Raw genomic sequence first — 15818 nt, 5'->3', positions numbered from 1 at the left:
CCACCCTAACAGTTGTCATGCAAAATGCTTTGAAAATTAACAAAAACGTACAGATGCTTCGAAAATTTAATTCTTAAAAAAAGTATTAATGCGATCCTTCAATTTTCCCTGACGTCTTCCTGTTGGGGCTTCACTTCTCCCTGAAGTCTCCCTGTTGGGTCTTCACTGTTTGGCTGCCAGGTAGAAGTCACTTCTCCCTATAATTCCGAAGTGTGGTGACCCCTGAATGGCCCTTTATGAACACCGCTAACAAACATGCTAGACTACACGGATCGGAAGTCCTGAAAATAGACAAGTCAATTATGTAAATAAAAAGTATATAAAACTTATACAAAGTTGTGGTAAAAATAGTTAGTAAAAAGCAAGTAGATGTAACTACATGCACAAATAAATATATGCTGAGTGCCCCTCTCTTGAAATACGAACAAACTTCCACCTTATCATTTTAAACAGGTGAAAAAAACATTCAAAACTATCAAATGTTTTCAGTGTCTATTACCGTCACAACTGAATCAATATATATATATTAGTACATGTATTTACATCTGTGAAATTGTGCCAAAAAGGTGTAACTTTTTTACGAATATATAATTAACAAATATTATACACTGTTGCATGGCTGTATGCAATTTTTTCGCACCTACATCCAAGGGGGTTACTTTCTATTGTTGGGTATACGGGGATGTGCCAAAAATATGGGTCATAATTTTGCGAGATTTTATATAAAAATGACCCTCCTTTTTAATGACATCCTATATTAAAATGCATTTACGTTTGATAACTGTATATTGATTTGGGGTATCATCTACATATCATATATAAATATGCTATTGAGAATCTTACATTATTAATGGTCAATTATTATATTAAATTAAATCAATTCATTTGAAAGTTCAACTTTCACATTAGTTCCCAAATGAACCCCGGATGTCAATTCATATATAAAAACTAAAGGGAAGCTGTATATTTATGAATTACGAGTGATGATATAGATTTAGTGCTTATATAAGCATGGGTAATATTTCAAATATTGTATATAAGTATAGGTCATTCTTTCTTAAATATTTATATAACCATAGGTACTGAATTTCAGTGAATGTTATATTAAAATGGGTTACACCGTACGTATTTTGAGGCAAAAATGGCACAGCCCTACCAAAAGTTTATCGAAGTAACCCCCCCCCCCCCGTGCCTACATCAATATTTATAGCAGTAAAAAAGTTTTCCTGTGGATAAATATATATATGTATGTATACACGAAGCTGGTGTGGACGAGTGGACTACATCTAGGCATTAGGTCTTTGCAATTATGATAAATATATACATGTATATACACGAGGCTGGTGTGGACGAGTGGACTACATCTAGGCATAAGGTCTTTGCAATTTTGATAAATATATACATGTATGTACACGAGGCTGGTGTGGACGAGTGGACTACATCTAGGCATAAGGCCTTTGCAATTTTGATAAATATATACATGTATATACACGAGGCTGGTGTGGACGAGTGGACTATGTCTAGGCATAAGGTCTATGCTATTTTGATAAATATATACATGTATATACACGAGGCTGGTGTGGAAGCACTTGCATGCACGAACAAAAAAGCAGAAAAAATAATCTAGATACATGAAGAGAGAAAGAAAAGGGTATTGATAATTTTATCCAAATTTTACTTTTCAAAGCATTTACATGACAACAGTAAAATATGCTGTTGTGTCAATACATTTATTCTTACAATGTATTTTTCGGAAAAAGACATTCCAACGAAATGGATGTGCATCAGAAGCAGAAGCTAATCTGTTGAACTCTCCCGGTATGGGGTCAAAGTCTCGTGACAGTACTCATGAAGAAACTCAAACTATGCCTAGTGGTTCATCTGATTCAACAAAAAGTGCAAGTTATGTGTAATGCATTCCAAACTATCTTAATACTGGAGAATTTTCAAAAGAAGTCATGATGAGAGACAATAATTGTAAACTTCAATTAATTCAGACAAAATTGCAAATGTAGATAATTTTCCTTTTCCTGCTTGGTAAATTTTAACTAGTAAGATTAGGGGGTGAATATACATGTAATCTGGTAGAGTAAACCCGTGTGAATTACTTAGTAAATGGTCATGTGTACAACAATTACTTAAACATTTTTACTTTACTTAAGAAAAAAAACTATGATACAACTTTTAATAATTATCTTAACTCATTGGAGTTTCAGAGCCAAGCAAATAAGAACAGTGCAGTCACCATTGTCAGTGAAGCAAACATGTACATATCTGTCAATACAAAAATAAAAGTTCACAGGCTTTTCATGCTTTTAATACCTTATTTAATGAATGATTTATTTGGGAAAAGAACGTAAAACATAGATAAAATGTAAATTATTATGAGAATATGTTTTAATAATACCTAGAATGGTGATATATTGCATTCACCTTGTCCGTCTGTGGGTTTGTCCGTTCTCGTTCGTTCAAAAAATATTTCCGTCACACTTTTTCATAGGATAGGTTGCATTATTGCTTGTGTATACCAAATATCCTTTTATTAACTTCCACACAGATTATTATTTTGTTTATTCTCATCAGTTTGATTTGGTCAGAAAGAGTCGCATGTTCATCTGTATTTTCATGGGTTTAATGTCGGATATCGTCATTATGGTAAAATAACACTTGCTGTAAGGGAAATGTAACACTGCTTCCATTGATCTAGTAGATTGATAACTGGCCTCTATTAGCTGCACCCTCTTTTAGCACAGCTATTTGGGCGTTGGCTTACTGCGTCAGGGGAAACGGCTTCGATCGGCAGTTGATACAATGGTTGCTTTTGGGAGAAAACCATGCTCTACTTCCAGTTTAATAGTTTTTTTGTGCAGTAGGGATAGTTGCATGCGGTAAATGCTTGGTAATAGTTGGACGCATGCATGAGGAAAGATGAGATGACTAAATTCGCACATCTAAATGTTAAACTTTGTTAGCATGGCTGGGGAATATTAGTTTCCTTTTGTATCTCAATTGCTTACTAGTGTTGGGTGAAGCTTTGCTTAGTACGAAATGAAACGTGGTTTCGATTCTCTTTTTCGTCTTCTTTGTATAAATGGCCTGATCCTTTTGATCAAATATTAAATGTTTTAGACAATATATATATATATATGGTGCTATTTTATAGTTCTTTATTTCCTTGAAATGAATAATAAACAAAATCCTTTGCACCGTTTGAATACGGTGACTGTATTTTGTTCTTGTTTCTTTCCTTTTTTTTTTAATAAAAGTAATCAAATATTCTCGAGAAAAAGTCTAGTATGCCATATACTAGTACATAAATAGTTTTGGAGCACACAAAGAAAGCGGGCCTCAGTAATACAGCCAAAGATCATCTTTGCTTGAGAGAGTAACAAGTTCAATTAAAGAAGAGTAACAAACATGGCAATTTCAAAACTAATACCATTTGAACAAAGTACTGAAGCATCCTTGGAAATAATAGTCTGCAAGCCGGAATTTCATATCCAGTGTTTGTAAACCATACAAAACACATGTTTCTGGAAAAATCTTCCTTTGGTAGCTCGCAAAAAATATTTTGGATGCTAAATACATAAAAGTTTACGAGCTTAAACGAAAAAGGGCTTAGCAATACCAAGCAAAAAGGTGAAGGTCAACTTTACTAAGTGACTTGCAATTTTAATCTAAATTAGCATTATTGCATTATTTATAGATTCAAAATGCAATAAGTTAACCAGTATCATGTGTATCGTGCTAGTACCAAAGACCTAGTTTTTGTCTTAATGTCAATCGGCCGTGATACAAATGGGAAAAAAATAAACTAACTGAAATACATTTTGTAAATTCTAAGACAAGAAAAAAAGACTCGACCTTTCAACTGACATAGCACCACATTAAGGCAGAGAAATACATTCTTCTGTTATAATCATTACGCCAAATAAAGAAAAAGAAGTGTTTATTGTAAAAGATGCCGTTTATATTTCTTTTCAAAGCTTAATGTGTTTCGATTTGAAGTGGATTCACCAAAACACTACATTTTCAATTACAAGTCCTTTTACAGTGTTGATCGGATAAAGGAATGATCCGTCAACTGGTAATCATTTCCTCAAACCAATGTAGAGGGGGGTAGGAGGGGTCCTGATCCCGAAATCCCGGGCTTAAAAACATGGAATCCCGAGGTCCCGAATTTAAAAAAATTTAAATCCCGACATCCCGAAATTCGAAAAAAGAATTCCCGGATCCCGAATGGATCAATCCCGAAATCCCGAGCTTAAAAACACCCGATTCCGGAGTCCCGATAAAGGTCCTCTCCCCCCCCCCCCCCCCCCTCCCAATATACATCTCCTTTAAATATATTATTCATTTTCAAACAAAATATGCAATGCAGAAAGTAATTGAAAACGTTATTTTGTTAACCAGTTTGATGAGAAATCTTTGATTGGGAATATCTATCTGGATTCCCCCCCCCCCCCCCCCTTCCCCCATCCTTATTCATCATCTCCAGTTTTTCATATCAATAAAAAGAAATGCTGCGTGTACTGGTTATATCATATTAAGTCGGTGCCCAGTACAGACTAATTCAAATGTAATATATCCCGCTCATGACATGTATCTTATTTAATGAACAAAAAATCATATGATAAGTTATCCTGTAATTAACATTTTGCTTTTGTGTGTCTTATATTAATGTTTATATATATATAGTAGAAGTATGAAGTGAAAAGTACAGACTCCAGCCCCGGTCGGGGAGGAAGTAAAGAATCAGAACTCTAACATTTTTAGGTTGATTTTCTAGGCTCTTATATATCTATATATATAAAACATCTAGATATTACTCAACAAATTTCTTACGAGGGCGCTGGATCGTTATGAAAATCAAAACGATACTGAGTGAGAAAAATAAAATATACGCATAAAAAAGTGTACCAAACAACACCAATATTAAAAAAGAAACAGTAAAAACAGGTATCAATAAATATTTCGGATAACAGATATCCTTAGCCTGGGATCCTGGCTCACTGCTCGACAGTCGACGAAGTATTAAATTGGGTCAGGATGCCAGGCTACAGATATCCTTCGTCAGTATGATGAAAATGAATCTTATTAACTTATTCTGATATTACTAAGACCAGGAACATGTTAGATATACTGTTCCCAGCTAAAACCAATCTTGAAAGTTATACATATCAAAAATCGAACCACGTTCGCTAGTATAATTCTGAAATTTCAAAGTTGTCGCAGAAATGATCACGTTTTCAGCGAAAATGGTGAAAAGACGTTAAGAACTCTAGTCCAAGAAAAGTGTAACCTTTGTCGGATACACATTCTGGAAAATAGATTCATTGTTGCAAGTAACTCGATCTTGATTGTTGGACAACAAACCATTGCTAGATTGTTTTAATGAACTCTAAAGATATCATTATTAAGCGGTAAGAACGCTTCTCTGAATTTATTTTATCAACGAGAATAAAACTGTCGCCGTAGATATAGGCCAATGAGACAGCAACCCAATAACACTAACACTTACAAAACTACCACCACGTACGCCGGCACTTGCCGCCTAACGTACACCCCTCCCCTCTAACACACACACACACACGAACGCGCCGCGGTATCTTACATAGAAACTGTCCACAAACATATTTAGAAATGGAAATTAGCGTTCCTCATAATGAAAAATTGTGTGTAAATTAACAGAGACATATATATGTCTCTGGTGTAAACTAGTAAGACTACCATAACACAGTGTTATCGTAGTCTCAGGTGTAAAGTAAAGTTAAAGTTCTTTTTTTTAGTAAATATTTTTATTAAATAGTGAAAACCATTCCGTTGTGCCCAAAGAATATGTACCACTTGAAATAGGGGAATCCGGAAACTAAAGTCCCAACTTATGTGTACTTTCACTTTCTGTTTGTTGGTATCACGTGATTGTCGGCGGCATTCGTCCAAAATGGCTGAACACTCTTGAAGTTGTTGGAACTTGTTTAGAATTTAAGATATCAACATTTTCCAGCTATGACATCAAAAACTGCACCGAAAAGTCAATTGCGCCTTGAATGGGTGTATGGATACAGAGGACACCAGTGCAGAAATAATTTATTTTACAATGTTGGCAAAGATATCGTCTATTTTGTTGCGGGTGTTGGCATAGTATACAACCAAACAGAACACAAGCAAAGGTTTTATTTAGGTCACGATGATGATATCTTATGGTAAGCATAGCAGCAAATGCAGTATTTCCACATAATATAACCGTTTAGCATTGCTTATCAATTAAAATAAATATGTGAAAAATTATAATTATCAAACAAGTTTGGACTTGTCTCTTCATACCTCATATATGTTATTTTTTAAATAAGGGTATTAAAACTTTTTAATAAGTGTTGACAGTACTCTAAAAAATCATAAATTCAGTTCATATTAATCAAAGAGAAATAAAAAAAAATTCAGATAGCTTCTGGCCATTCAGTTGCATCAGCATAAAGCTAAGAAGTTTAATTGAAAGTTGGTGCATCTTCTTCTTCAGTTACAGAAAACCATCAACGTACTGATGTTTACTTTTTTAAACAAATTCTAGCAGTTGATAGCTGGACTTTTCTGTAATTAATAAGCAATTCCAGTTTTTTTGGCAAGAATCAGGTCAATATTATTAATCTGGAAAATTTAAGACAGTCTTGTTCATTGCAACAGATACATTTTACATGTACATGTATACCCAAGAATTCTTCAGTAAGTAGAGTGGAGAATCATAGTCCCCTTACGCAATATTAATTTGGTTGTAATGAAGTTTCTTTTGGAGGAAGACCATTACCTCAGGCTCCCTTTCAACAGACGAAGAATACATACATTCGATACATTTCTTTTTGGCATTGCACTATAGTCATGTCTTCTTTGACTGTCCATGACGTTAAAATACTAAATCCCTGGAATGTGTTTTAGTTGATTTTAGTCTCTGATGCATGATTTTTTATTATTAACTGTTTTGGCTTTTAACTAGCTGTCAGTAACTGTGAGTACTCTCACATCGTACTTTCTTGTTTATTTGACCTGTTGATACTAATTGTAATGCTTTTTTGTTATTTAATGTAATCAGGGTTATATCTGGTCTATATACCAGCTTTGATAAGTGTTTGGTATTACTATAAATTTTCACTTCGTACCATGAACATCAAAATTATTTATTTTGTAAAAATATTTCCTTTCTCTATTGGAACTGTACACGTATACCTAACAACAAAATTATTTTCATTTACCTGTGTTTAAAGTTATTGCAAATGGCTTATATTTTTGTTCGAGCTTATTGTTTTTCTTAAATTGTTTAACATTTCATACCGATAAATCATGTTACTTTTATTAATCTTCCCTTAGTTTATTTATTTTGTATTTACATTGTATCATAGGTCAAATTTATTTGTTCAGTGTTTGTTCACTGGTGTTAATATGTCCTTTGATTGAGTTAAGCTATTTCAGTTGATATTTTATAGTGTGTTTTTCTATGTTGTGATGTTACACTATTGTTTCAGAAAAAGGGTGAAGGTTTGGTACCATTAAAACATTTAAACCTGCTGCATTTGATTGCACCTGTCCTAAGTCAGGAATCTGATGTTCAGTAGTTGTCGTTTGTTGATGTGGTTCATAAGTGTTTCTCGTTTCTCGTTTTTTATATAGATTAGACTGTTGGTTTTCCCATTTGAATGGTTTTACACTAGTAATTTTTGGGGCCCTTTATAGCTTACTGTTCGGTGTGAGCCAAGGCTCCGTGTTGAAGACCGTACTGTGACCTATAATGGTTTACTTTTATAAATTTTGACTTGGATGGAGATTTGTCTCATTGGCACTCATACCACATCTTCTTATATCTATGTATATATTTTTGACTAGGATTGGGAATAATTTGTGCAACACCGTGTTTATTTTTAACTCCCTCAAATTGATACCCTCATAAACATAAAGTTGTGATTCTGTTGTTGCACAATCCTATTTTTAGAAAATGCACCACTGCATTTAAAGGATTTGACTTATGTATATAAGTTCTGTCATGAACATTTAGACTTTTCCTGTTTGACAATAAGACCATTAAGGGGATGAAAAAGGTTTTTTTTAAATTAATTTACATATCTTTTTTTAAATTTCATCATTACAAAAAATATTCTCAGAAGGGCATTTGAGCAGCAGGTTTGAAATTCTCTTAGGTTTCAGTCTGTTTTCAAACTTTTAAATCTTCTAGCTGCACAGCCCATCTCAAGAAAATACTTACATACATCTAACGTATATTTTGAACATTCCCAAACTGATTTTTTTTAAGGTTGGAGCGTTTTTGCACTGACTGAGGTTTGATTACAAAAAAAAAATTCTGATGCTTTAAATTTCAGGAAACAGGTTCTATATAAAAGTTTTTAAAATTCCAAAATAAACTTTTTGAATTTTTACTGGAGATCACTGATTTGATTGGTCATCCTGATTAGAGATGTTAACTGCCCTGGGTTGAAGGCTTGTGTTTGATCATGACTACTGACACAAATACACACTGTTATAATTATGAAACCATAATTATAATGAACTTTTAAACCTTCTTTAAATGAATGATTGACTTTACAAACTTTGAGGAAATTGTTCATGATGTTTTCATGCACCTAAAAGACATATATGTCTTACACTGTCTAAATTCTTCTTTAGTCTTGCCATGCATCCTGAAAGGAGCATTGTTGCCACAGGACAGACAGGAAAGAGTCCATTCATCTGTGTATGGGACACAAACAATATGGAAACTTTATCCATGCTTAAAGATGGACACCAGAATGGTATTGCTGCTATTGGTTTTGATAAAGATGGTGGGGTATGTAAAATTATAGCATACATGTATGTTTTGAATTGTTTAAGAAATAATTCATGGCAGCCGTAGATTTGTTTTCATTTAACCATGGGTTGGGCATTTATATTCGATTATTTTACCCTCAGCTTTAGCGTTAGCTGAGGGTAAAATAATCGAATATAAATGCCCAACCCATGGTTAAATGAAAACAAATCTACGGCTGCCATGAATTATTTCGATTCTAATAGGACAAATTCGGTAATTTTGTTAACCGTGAAAGCCCTATACATACAATATTGTTTTGGCTGTTCCGTTTTACCCAATTTTGATAATATTAGTAATATTATATAATTCAATGATTATTTTTTTTTTAATCGCATTTTTCACTTATATATTTTCTTCCAATGTAATTTTATTCGTTCTGAGGCATACAAGAAGCTTTAAAACGCCCGGTATTTACATTTGATTTTTTGTTTACGAAAACATACTTGTGACGTCACCTTGTTTCGTTGCCATGCCAAGACAATAACATCATTTTGCGGAATTTTCGTTTTATGAAATTTTACCATGAAAAATAAATTGAAATCAACTGATTTGTTTATTTTGCTGTAGAATAGAGATAAATATATTGTATCTGAATCTTGGCCTACGTAAACTTGGGGTTTTGATGTAGAAAATTGAGAATATCTGGTAGTATAAATAAGTTGGTCGTAACGCGGAACAGCTGTTTTTGTGTATTACTGCGTTTACGCTAAAGGTAGATATATTGTGATTATACTGGTTGACGATAATAGGACGTCATATTAGAATTTGAATTGAACCATGTGTTATATTTATTCTTTTTCTTATGAAATAATTTTGTTTGTAATGAGTCTTATTTTAGTCCTGACATAATTTGAACATAATATTATGTAATCAGACAGACAAAGTGTTGTAAAAATATTATAAAAAGGAAACACTTAAAATCACTTGACATGATTATATGAAGGTCATATCTTCTTGTTTTTATTTAGGTTTTTAAACTTGCTTGTTACTAATTATAAAATTCCATCAATTATTTTAAAAAAATGTTACATAAATTTGGGTACAACACCTCTTCTTTTTCTTTTTTTCTCTCCCTTTTTTGGAAAAACGTGTATACCATTTGATATCTCATTTATATTTTGCTGCTCATCAATTTTTTTGTAAATTTAAGAATTAAGTAGAATAAAGATATTGTTTTCCATTTTATTCAGCACTTTTATGATATTATTATGGTGACACCTTTATTGAATATGACTGAATTCTACACTAAAAATGTACAAAGTGCAGTTCTAGATAAAAGAGTCAGATAATCTTTTTTTTGAAATTAACATAATGAAATATTATGACAGCACTGTGTTCATGGTATGGGATGTCTTACATAGGCCAGATCTGTGTATGAATAAAAAACACAAGAAAATAATACTGAAAATACATTATTATGGAATGATACAAAGATTACCTGATACATGTACCACACTCATGACACTGTAATATATGAAATAGGCAGAAACATTTTACTGATACACAATGCGTTTGTGATTTTGTATTTTATATTTTGTCAGAAGTTCTATTTGTATCATGGCATGGCCTCGTCCCTCCACCAAAATTTGTAAAATTTTCTTTTCATTTGTTTCTCAGTATCATGTGTGAATATTATTCCTTTAAAAATTGTATTTCTATTTTTAGAGAGTTGTTTCTGTAGGCCTGGACACACATTCCACAATAAATGTGTGGGACTGGAGGAAAGGAAAGATTCTAGCATCAGTTAGAGGTCACTCAGATAGAGTAAGTAGTCTTCTTGAATTTATTCAAATCTTTTTAAGATTAATAGTATCAGTTAGAGGTTACTCAGATAGTGTAAGTTATCTTCTTGAATTCATTCACAGCTTGATTAGACTAAGGACTAATTAGAGGTTGTCATGTTAAATGTATTATTTTGGGCACTGGTTAATTGCTGAAGATTTATGGTAAAAGTGTGTTGTTTGATTGCTGTCTTATTCGTGTTTAAAAACACTCATTATCATTGTGATTATTATAGAAATAAGGAAATGTGGTAGGATTGCCAATGAGACAACTATCTACCAGAGACCAAATGATGTGGATGTTAGCAATTATATTTTACTGTACAACCTCTCTATAATAAGCAAAACCCATACTCAGTGTATAGCAAGCTATAGATGGCCCTGACATAACAAAATGTGAAACAAATTATGTTTGTTTTATATATATTTTTGAGGCAGAGAATTTTCTATCATAATTGTTGCGCATTTATGGTCTCAATCTTATTTTATTGTTTGATACACACTTTTAGTGTTTATACAGCATTCCATTGACTGCTGTGTTGTTGTTAAGGTATTAAAATGTAGTACACACTTATGAATCCTTGTAAGTACAAATGTATTATGTCGTAAATATGAATGAGATAAGTTTTATACTTTTGACTTTTGCGCATATAGTTTTACTAATTTAACTCAAATTTGAAGTGAAATAATGTACTTTAATCTCTTTTAAGAAAACTTGGTCAACTTTCTTAACTGGTTAATAAATCTTAAATACTTCCTGGAAAAAAAACATACTTCTAATAATTAAAACAAAAACTGACACATTAAATTGATGACTCAGAAATAGAAGAAAAAAGCATGTAGATACATGTAATCAATGTATATTGCTACAGGGCCAAAAATAAAATTCAAATTGATTGATTTTTCCTACCTACCCACCCAAACAGCAGCCTACCCTCATAAACATTTTATGACACAAATAGATTCATATTTTTTTTTTCACATATTTTTTCATGTCTTAACGTCCTTTTCTTTGTCTAAAGCATGTAACTTATGTTGTTGGCCAAAAAAATAAAATAAAACCCCTACCTACCTATCCAACTCTACAAGGCATGGGTAGGCAACATCAAACAAGGACTTTTTTAAGGGTTACCCAGAAAACACAAGAAATCAAGGGAGATAAGTTAAAAAGACATGATAGATGCAAAAACCTGAAACAAAGGAGATACATGTATTACAAATATGTTATTTTTGTCGAGCCTGCGACTTTTGTCACACAAGCGAGACATAGCAATCCTACATTCTGTCGGCGGCGGCGGCGGTGGCCACAAATACTCACTCTGTGGTTAATGTTTTTGAAATTTTAATAACTTTCTTAAACTATCCTGCATTTCAACCAAACTTGGACAGAAGCTTGTTTATGATCATAAGATAGAATCCAGAAGTAAATTTTGTAAAAAAAAAATTCCTGTTTATCCGTATTTTACTCATAAATGGACTTAGTTTTTCTGCCAGTTAATATTACATTCACTCTGTGGTTAAAGTTTTTCAAATTTTAAGAACTTTCTTAAACTATCCTAGATTTGTACCAAACTTGGACAGAAGCTTCTTTATAATCATAAGGTAGTATCCAGAAGAAAATTTTGTAAAAAAAAATCCTGTTTATCCGTATTTTACTCATATATGGACTTAGTTTTTCTACCAGTTAACATTACATTCACTCTGTGGTTAAAGCTTTCATAATTTTAATAACTTTCTTAAACTATCCTGGATTTGTACCAAACTTGGACAGAAGCTTGTTTATGATCTAGCTAGAATCTAGAAGGAAATTTTGTAAAAATTTATTTCCTGTTTTTCCGTATATTACTTATAAATGAACTTTAGTTTTATTCCAGTTAACATTACGTACAGTCTGCAGTTAAAGTTTTTAAAACATTTATTAGATTCATAAACCTTCTTGGATTTTTACCAAACTTGAACAGAAACTTCTTACAATCAAAAGATAGTATCTACTTACAAATTTTTAGAATAGAAATTTGTTGTAGTAAAGCAAAACTGATTTGTAAAATTTATACAAACTGAAAGAAATAAATGTAATAGTTAAAGAGAGATTGGTATTTACTGTTAGTATGTTCTTAGCACATTTTATGCTAGGCATTCTGATTTTTTCCACTGATAAAATTAACAATGATATAAATGTGCTGAAAGATTGGTTCAACCTTACAGAAATAAAAGCAAAGAAAACTTCATAATGGTTTATTAATTTATATGTTTTTTCTTTAACTTTTCAGGTTTTCGACGTACAATTCCACCTGTTTAAAGATAACACAATTGTAAGCTGTGGTGTGAAGCACATCAAGTTCTGGTCAATGTGCGGTAATGCTCTCACTCCTAAGAAAGGTGTGTTTGGTAAAGTTGGTGAGATACAGACCATGATGTGTTTGGCCTTTGGTCCTGATGACACAACATATTCTGGTACCCTGAGTGGAGATGTTTATATATGGAGAGGCAATAATCTGGATAATGTTATTGCTGGAGCTCATCAAGTAAGGGCATTAATTTAGTATTAAAGAAGGTTTTTAAATTTAAATATACCGGTAAATATCTTTTTTAAATGCTGTGAAAACCGTGATTCTTTGAGGATGAAGGACTTCTTTACTTTGCTATAAGGTGCAAAGTCTCTGTCATTATTACAGATCTTCCAACATCTTACAAGATGAAAGACAGCAATAAGAGTGGTAAACCTTCAAAATTAATATTATTAAGTACATATTTGGACTTTGTTACCATGTTACTGTTTCCCCTCATAAGTAAGCATTAGTTATTTTTCCCCTTGAATGTCAGACATTCATCATTAAATTTTGATATCTAACATGCATACTCAATATTTTGTCACATTCAAGTTCTTTTCCTTAAAATTATTTTAGAATATCAATTTAGTTTTTATTGAAACTAAAAAAAATCCTCATATAAAATCAAATGCTTTCACTTGAGAGCCTGAGCTATGATTAGTAGTTCCTATTTTTAAAAAAAATTAACAAAGGATTAACTGCTTTTTACAAGGGAGATAATCGTTTGACCCACCTTTACTTATTTTGCAGGGAGCTATATATACATTAGATATAGGAGAGAGTGGATATGCTACAGGAGGAAAAGATGGATGTGTTAAACTGTGGGATCCTGATTTCAAAAGTATCACTTCTATCAATATTGGTAACAGTCCTGAGGGCTACAAAGGTAATATGTCAGACAATGGGGTTCTGACTTCAAATTACTTTTTATATACAAATTTCAGTAACAATCGACATGGATTTAAAGAAAATATGACAAAAAATTTCATCCTTTTTTCAAAAAATTGTAACAAACTAGATTTTTAGAAATAATTGCTTTTGAAGAACTTATCTGCCTTTGATTAAGAATGGGCACCCGAACAAATATTACTATTGTGTGTCTGCATACTGTAATTCAGAAATTACTGCGTGCATTTATATTGCGATTTTTGAAGAATTAACAAAAAAGCGAGTTTAATTATTGATTAAGGAAAAGTTTCTTACATATATATGTATCATATACTGTGGATTCATTATTATTCGTTGGGTACAGGTAAACCAAGAATTTAAATGATCAACGAATCACAAACTCTCTATAGGCTTGTATGCTGATTTTTGCTAAACCACGAAATCAAATATCCATGGAAATACAAATTTTCTTCAATCCACGAAAATTGGTATCCATGAAAATAAATGAATCCACAGTATCAGAATGTGAGTTCTTATTATTGCGATAATCAAGGAGTCGAAATATTTGCATTAATAAAAACCTCGCATTAATTTCTGAATTTACAGTATTGATTCTCACTGATATCATTAACTGGGGATTTTTGTTTTTGTTTTTTTGGAATAATGAAAAACTGTATTTTTAAAGATATCTGATAGCATGGGTTGACTAATTGTGCCTGCAAGCATACAAGAAACATGTACTTCTATGAAGACTTTAATTTGTGGTTCCATGAAATCCACCTAATTAGTATTTTAATGATTAATTATGAATCCACAGTTGTTTATATGGGGTTTCTACAATGTTTGGTTCAACTATGTATCTTAATATATCAATCATAGATTTAAAAGTTTTGCCTGAAAGAATATATTATTGTAGTAAATAAACCATTTTTTAAGACGTTTCCGCCACTGGCCTTCTTCAGTTTCTTTATTATCCTTTTTCACTACATGATAGACATTTTACTTTCACAATTATTAAAATGTTATAGATTTACTTCCTTGGTGATGTTATGATGTCAAAATAATTTGACATCACAATAACATGACGTCGTAATGTTGTTTTATGAATGAAAGTTTAAGTATATGGAATTAGATTAATGAAAGTTAATCTTTTTTAATAATGTTGACGCCAAATGGCCTAATTGTATTTAGTCTTTGCATCCACTGTGCTTCAATGTATCTTCTGTAATTGGCCGAAACGTCTTAAAAAAATGGTTTATTTACTACAATAATGTAAGATATGTTCCCTATTGGAATTCTGAAACAATGAAAGAATATAAGTTACTGTGGATTCATTAATATTCGTTGGATACCAATTTTCGTGGATTTCGTGGGTACAGGGGAACCACGAATTTAAATGTTCAACGAAATACAAATTTTCTAAAGGATTGAATGCAGACTTTGCGAAAACCACGAATTTAAATATCCACGAATATGCAAGTTTTCCTCAATCCACGAAAATTGGTACCCACGAAAAATAAATAACTCCACAGTAATCCTTGAAATTAAATGTCAATAAAACATGGATGATTTTTTTATATTGTCAGGTTTGTGTGTGAGAAGTGTATGTTGGAGAGGAGATAGAGTTTTAGTAGGGACACAGGACAGCGAGATATTTGAAATTGGTGTCAGGGATCGAGACAAACCTATCTGTCTGGTGCAAGGACATGCTGAAGGAGAGTTATGGGCCTTGGCAGTGCATCCGAAGAAACCAATATTTGCCACAGGGAGTGATGATCAGACAGTCAGGTAGGGTCTGATATAGATTATGAACGTGTTTTGTGTCAATGTCATTGATACATTTGAATGTCTTGATTTGAGTATCTTAAAGCATTAAGAAATAGATAAACAAAAATGATGATGAAGTTCCTATTGTTGGTCAATCACATTAATAGAAGGAAAGGTTACCGGTATTCTTATATTTTGTGT

General features: G+C 32.2%; 1 protein-coding gene across 1 annotated transcript in view; it reads left to right on the top strand.

Annotated features, from left to right (window-relative positions):
• Positions 1 to 5923: 5923 nt before the first annotated feature.
• The window catches only part of LOC127698848 (echinoderm microtubule-associated protein-like 6), a 39400-nt gene continuing 29505 nt past the window's right edge, over positions 5924 to 15818 (top strand). Inside the window, exons 1-6 of the mRNA XM_052202535.1 lie at positions 5924 to 6206; positions 8671 to 8830; positions 10517 to 10615; positions 12903 to 13157; positions 13713 to 13848; positions 15437 to 15638. Coding sequence (XP_052058495.1) covers positions 6010 to 6206; positions 8671 to 8830; positions 10517 to 10615; positions 12903 to 13157; positions 13713 to 13848; positions 15437 to 15638 — 1049 coding nt within the window. The 5' untranslated portion in view covers positions 5924 to 6009. The remainder of the gene's footprint in view (positions 6207 to 8670; positions 8831 to 10516; positions 10616 to 12902; positions 13158 to 13712; positions 13849 to 15436; positions 15639 to 15818) is intronic.

The sequence above is a fragment of the Mytilus californianus genome, unplaced genomic scaffold (assembly GCF_021869535.1).
Source record: "Mytilus californianus isolate M0D057914Y unplaced genomic scaffold, xbMytCali1.0.p SCAF_4, whole genome shotgun sequence".
Taxonomy (NCBI): domain Eukaryota; kingdom Metazoa; phylum Mollusca; class Bivalvia; order Mytilida; family Mytilidae; genus Mytilus; species Mytilus californianus.
The sequence above is the reverse complement of the archived record's forward strand: the minus strand, read 5'-3'. Positions and strand labels throughout refer to the sequence as shown.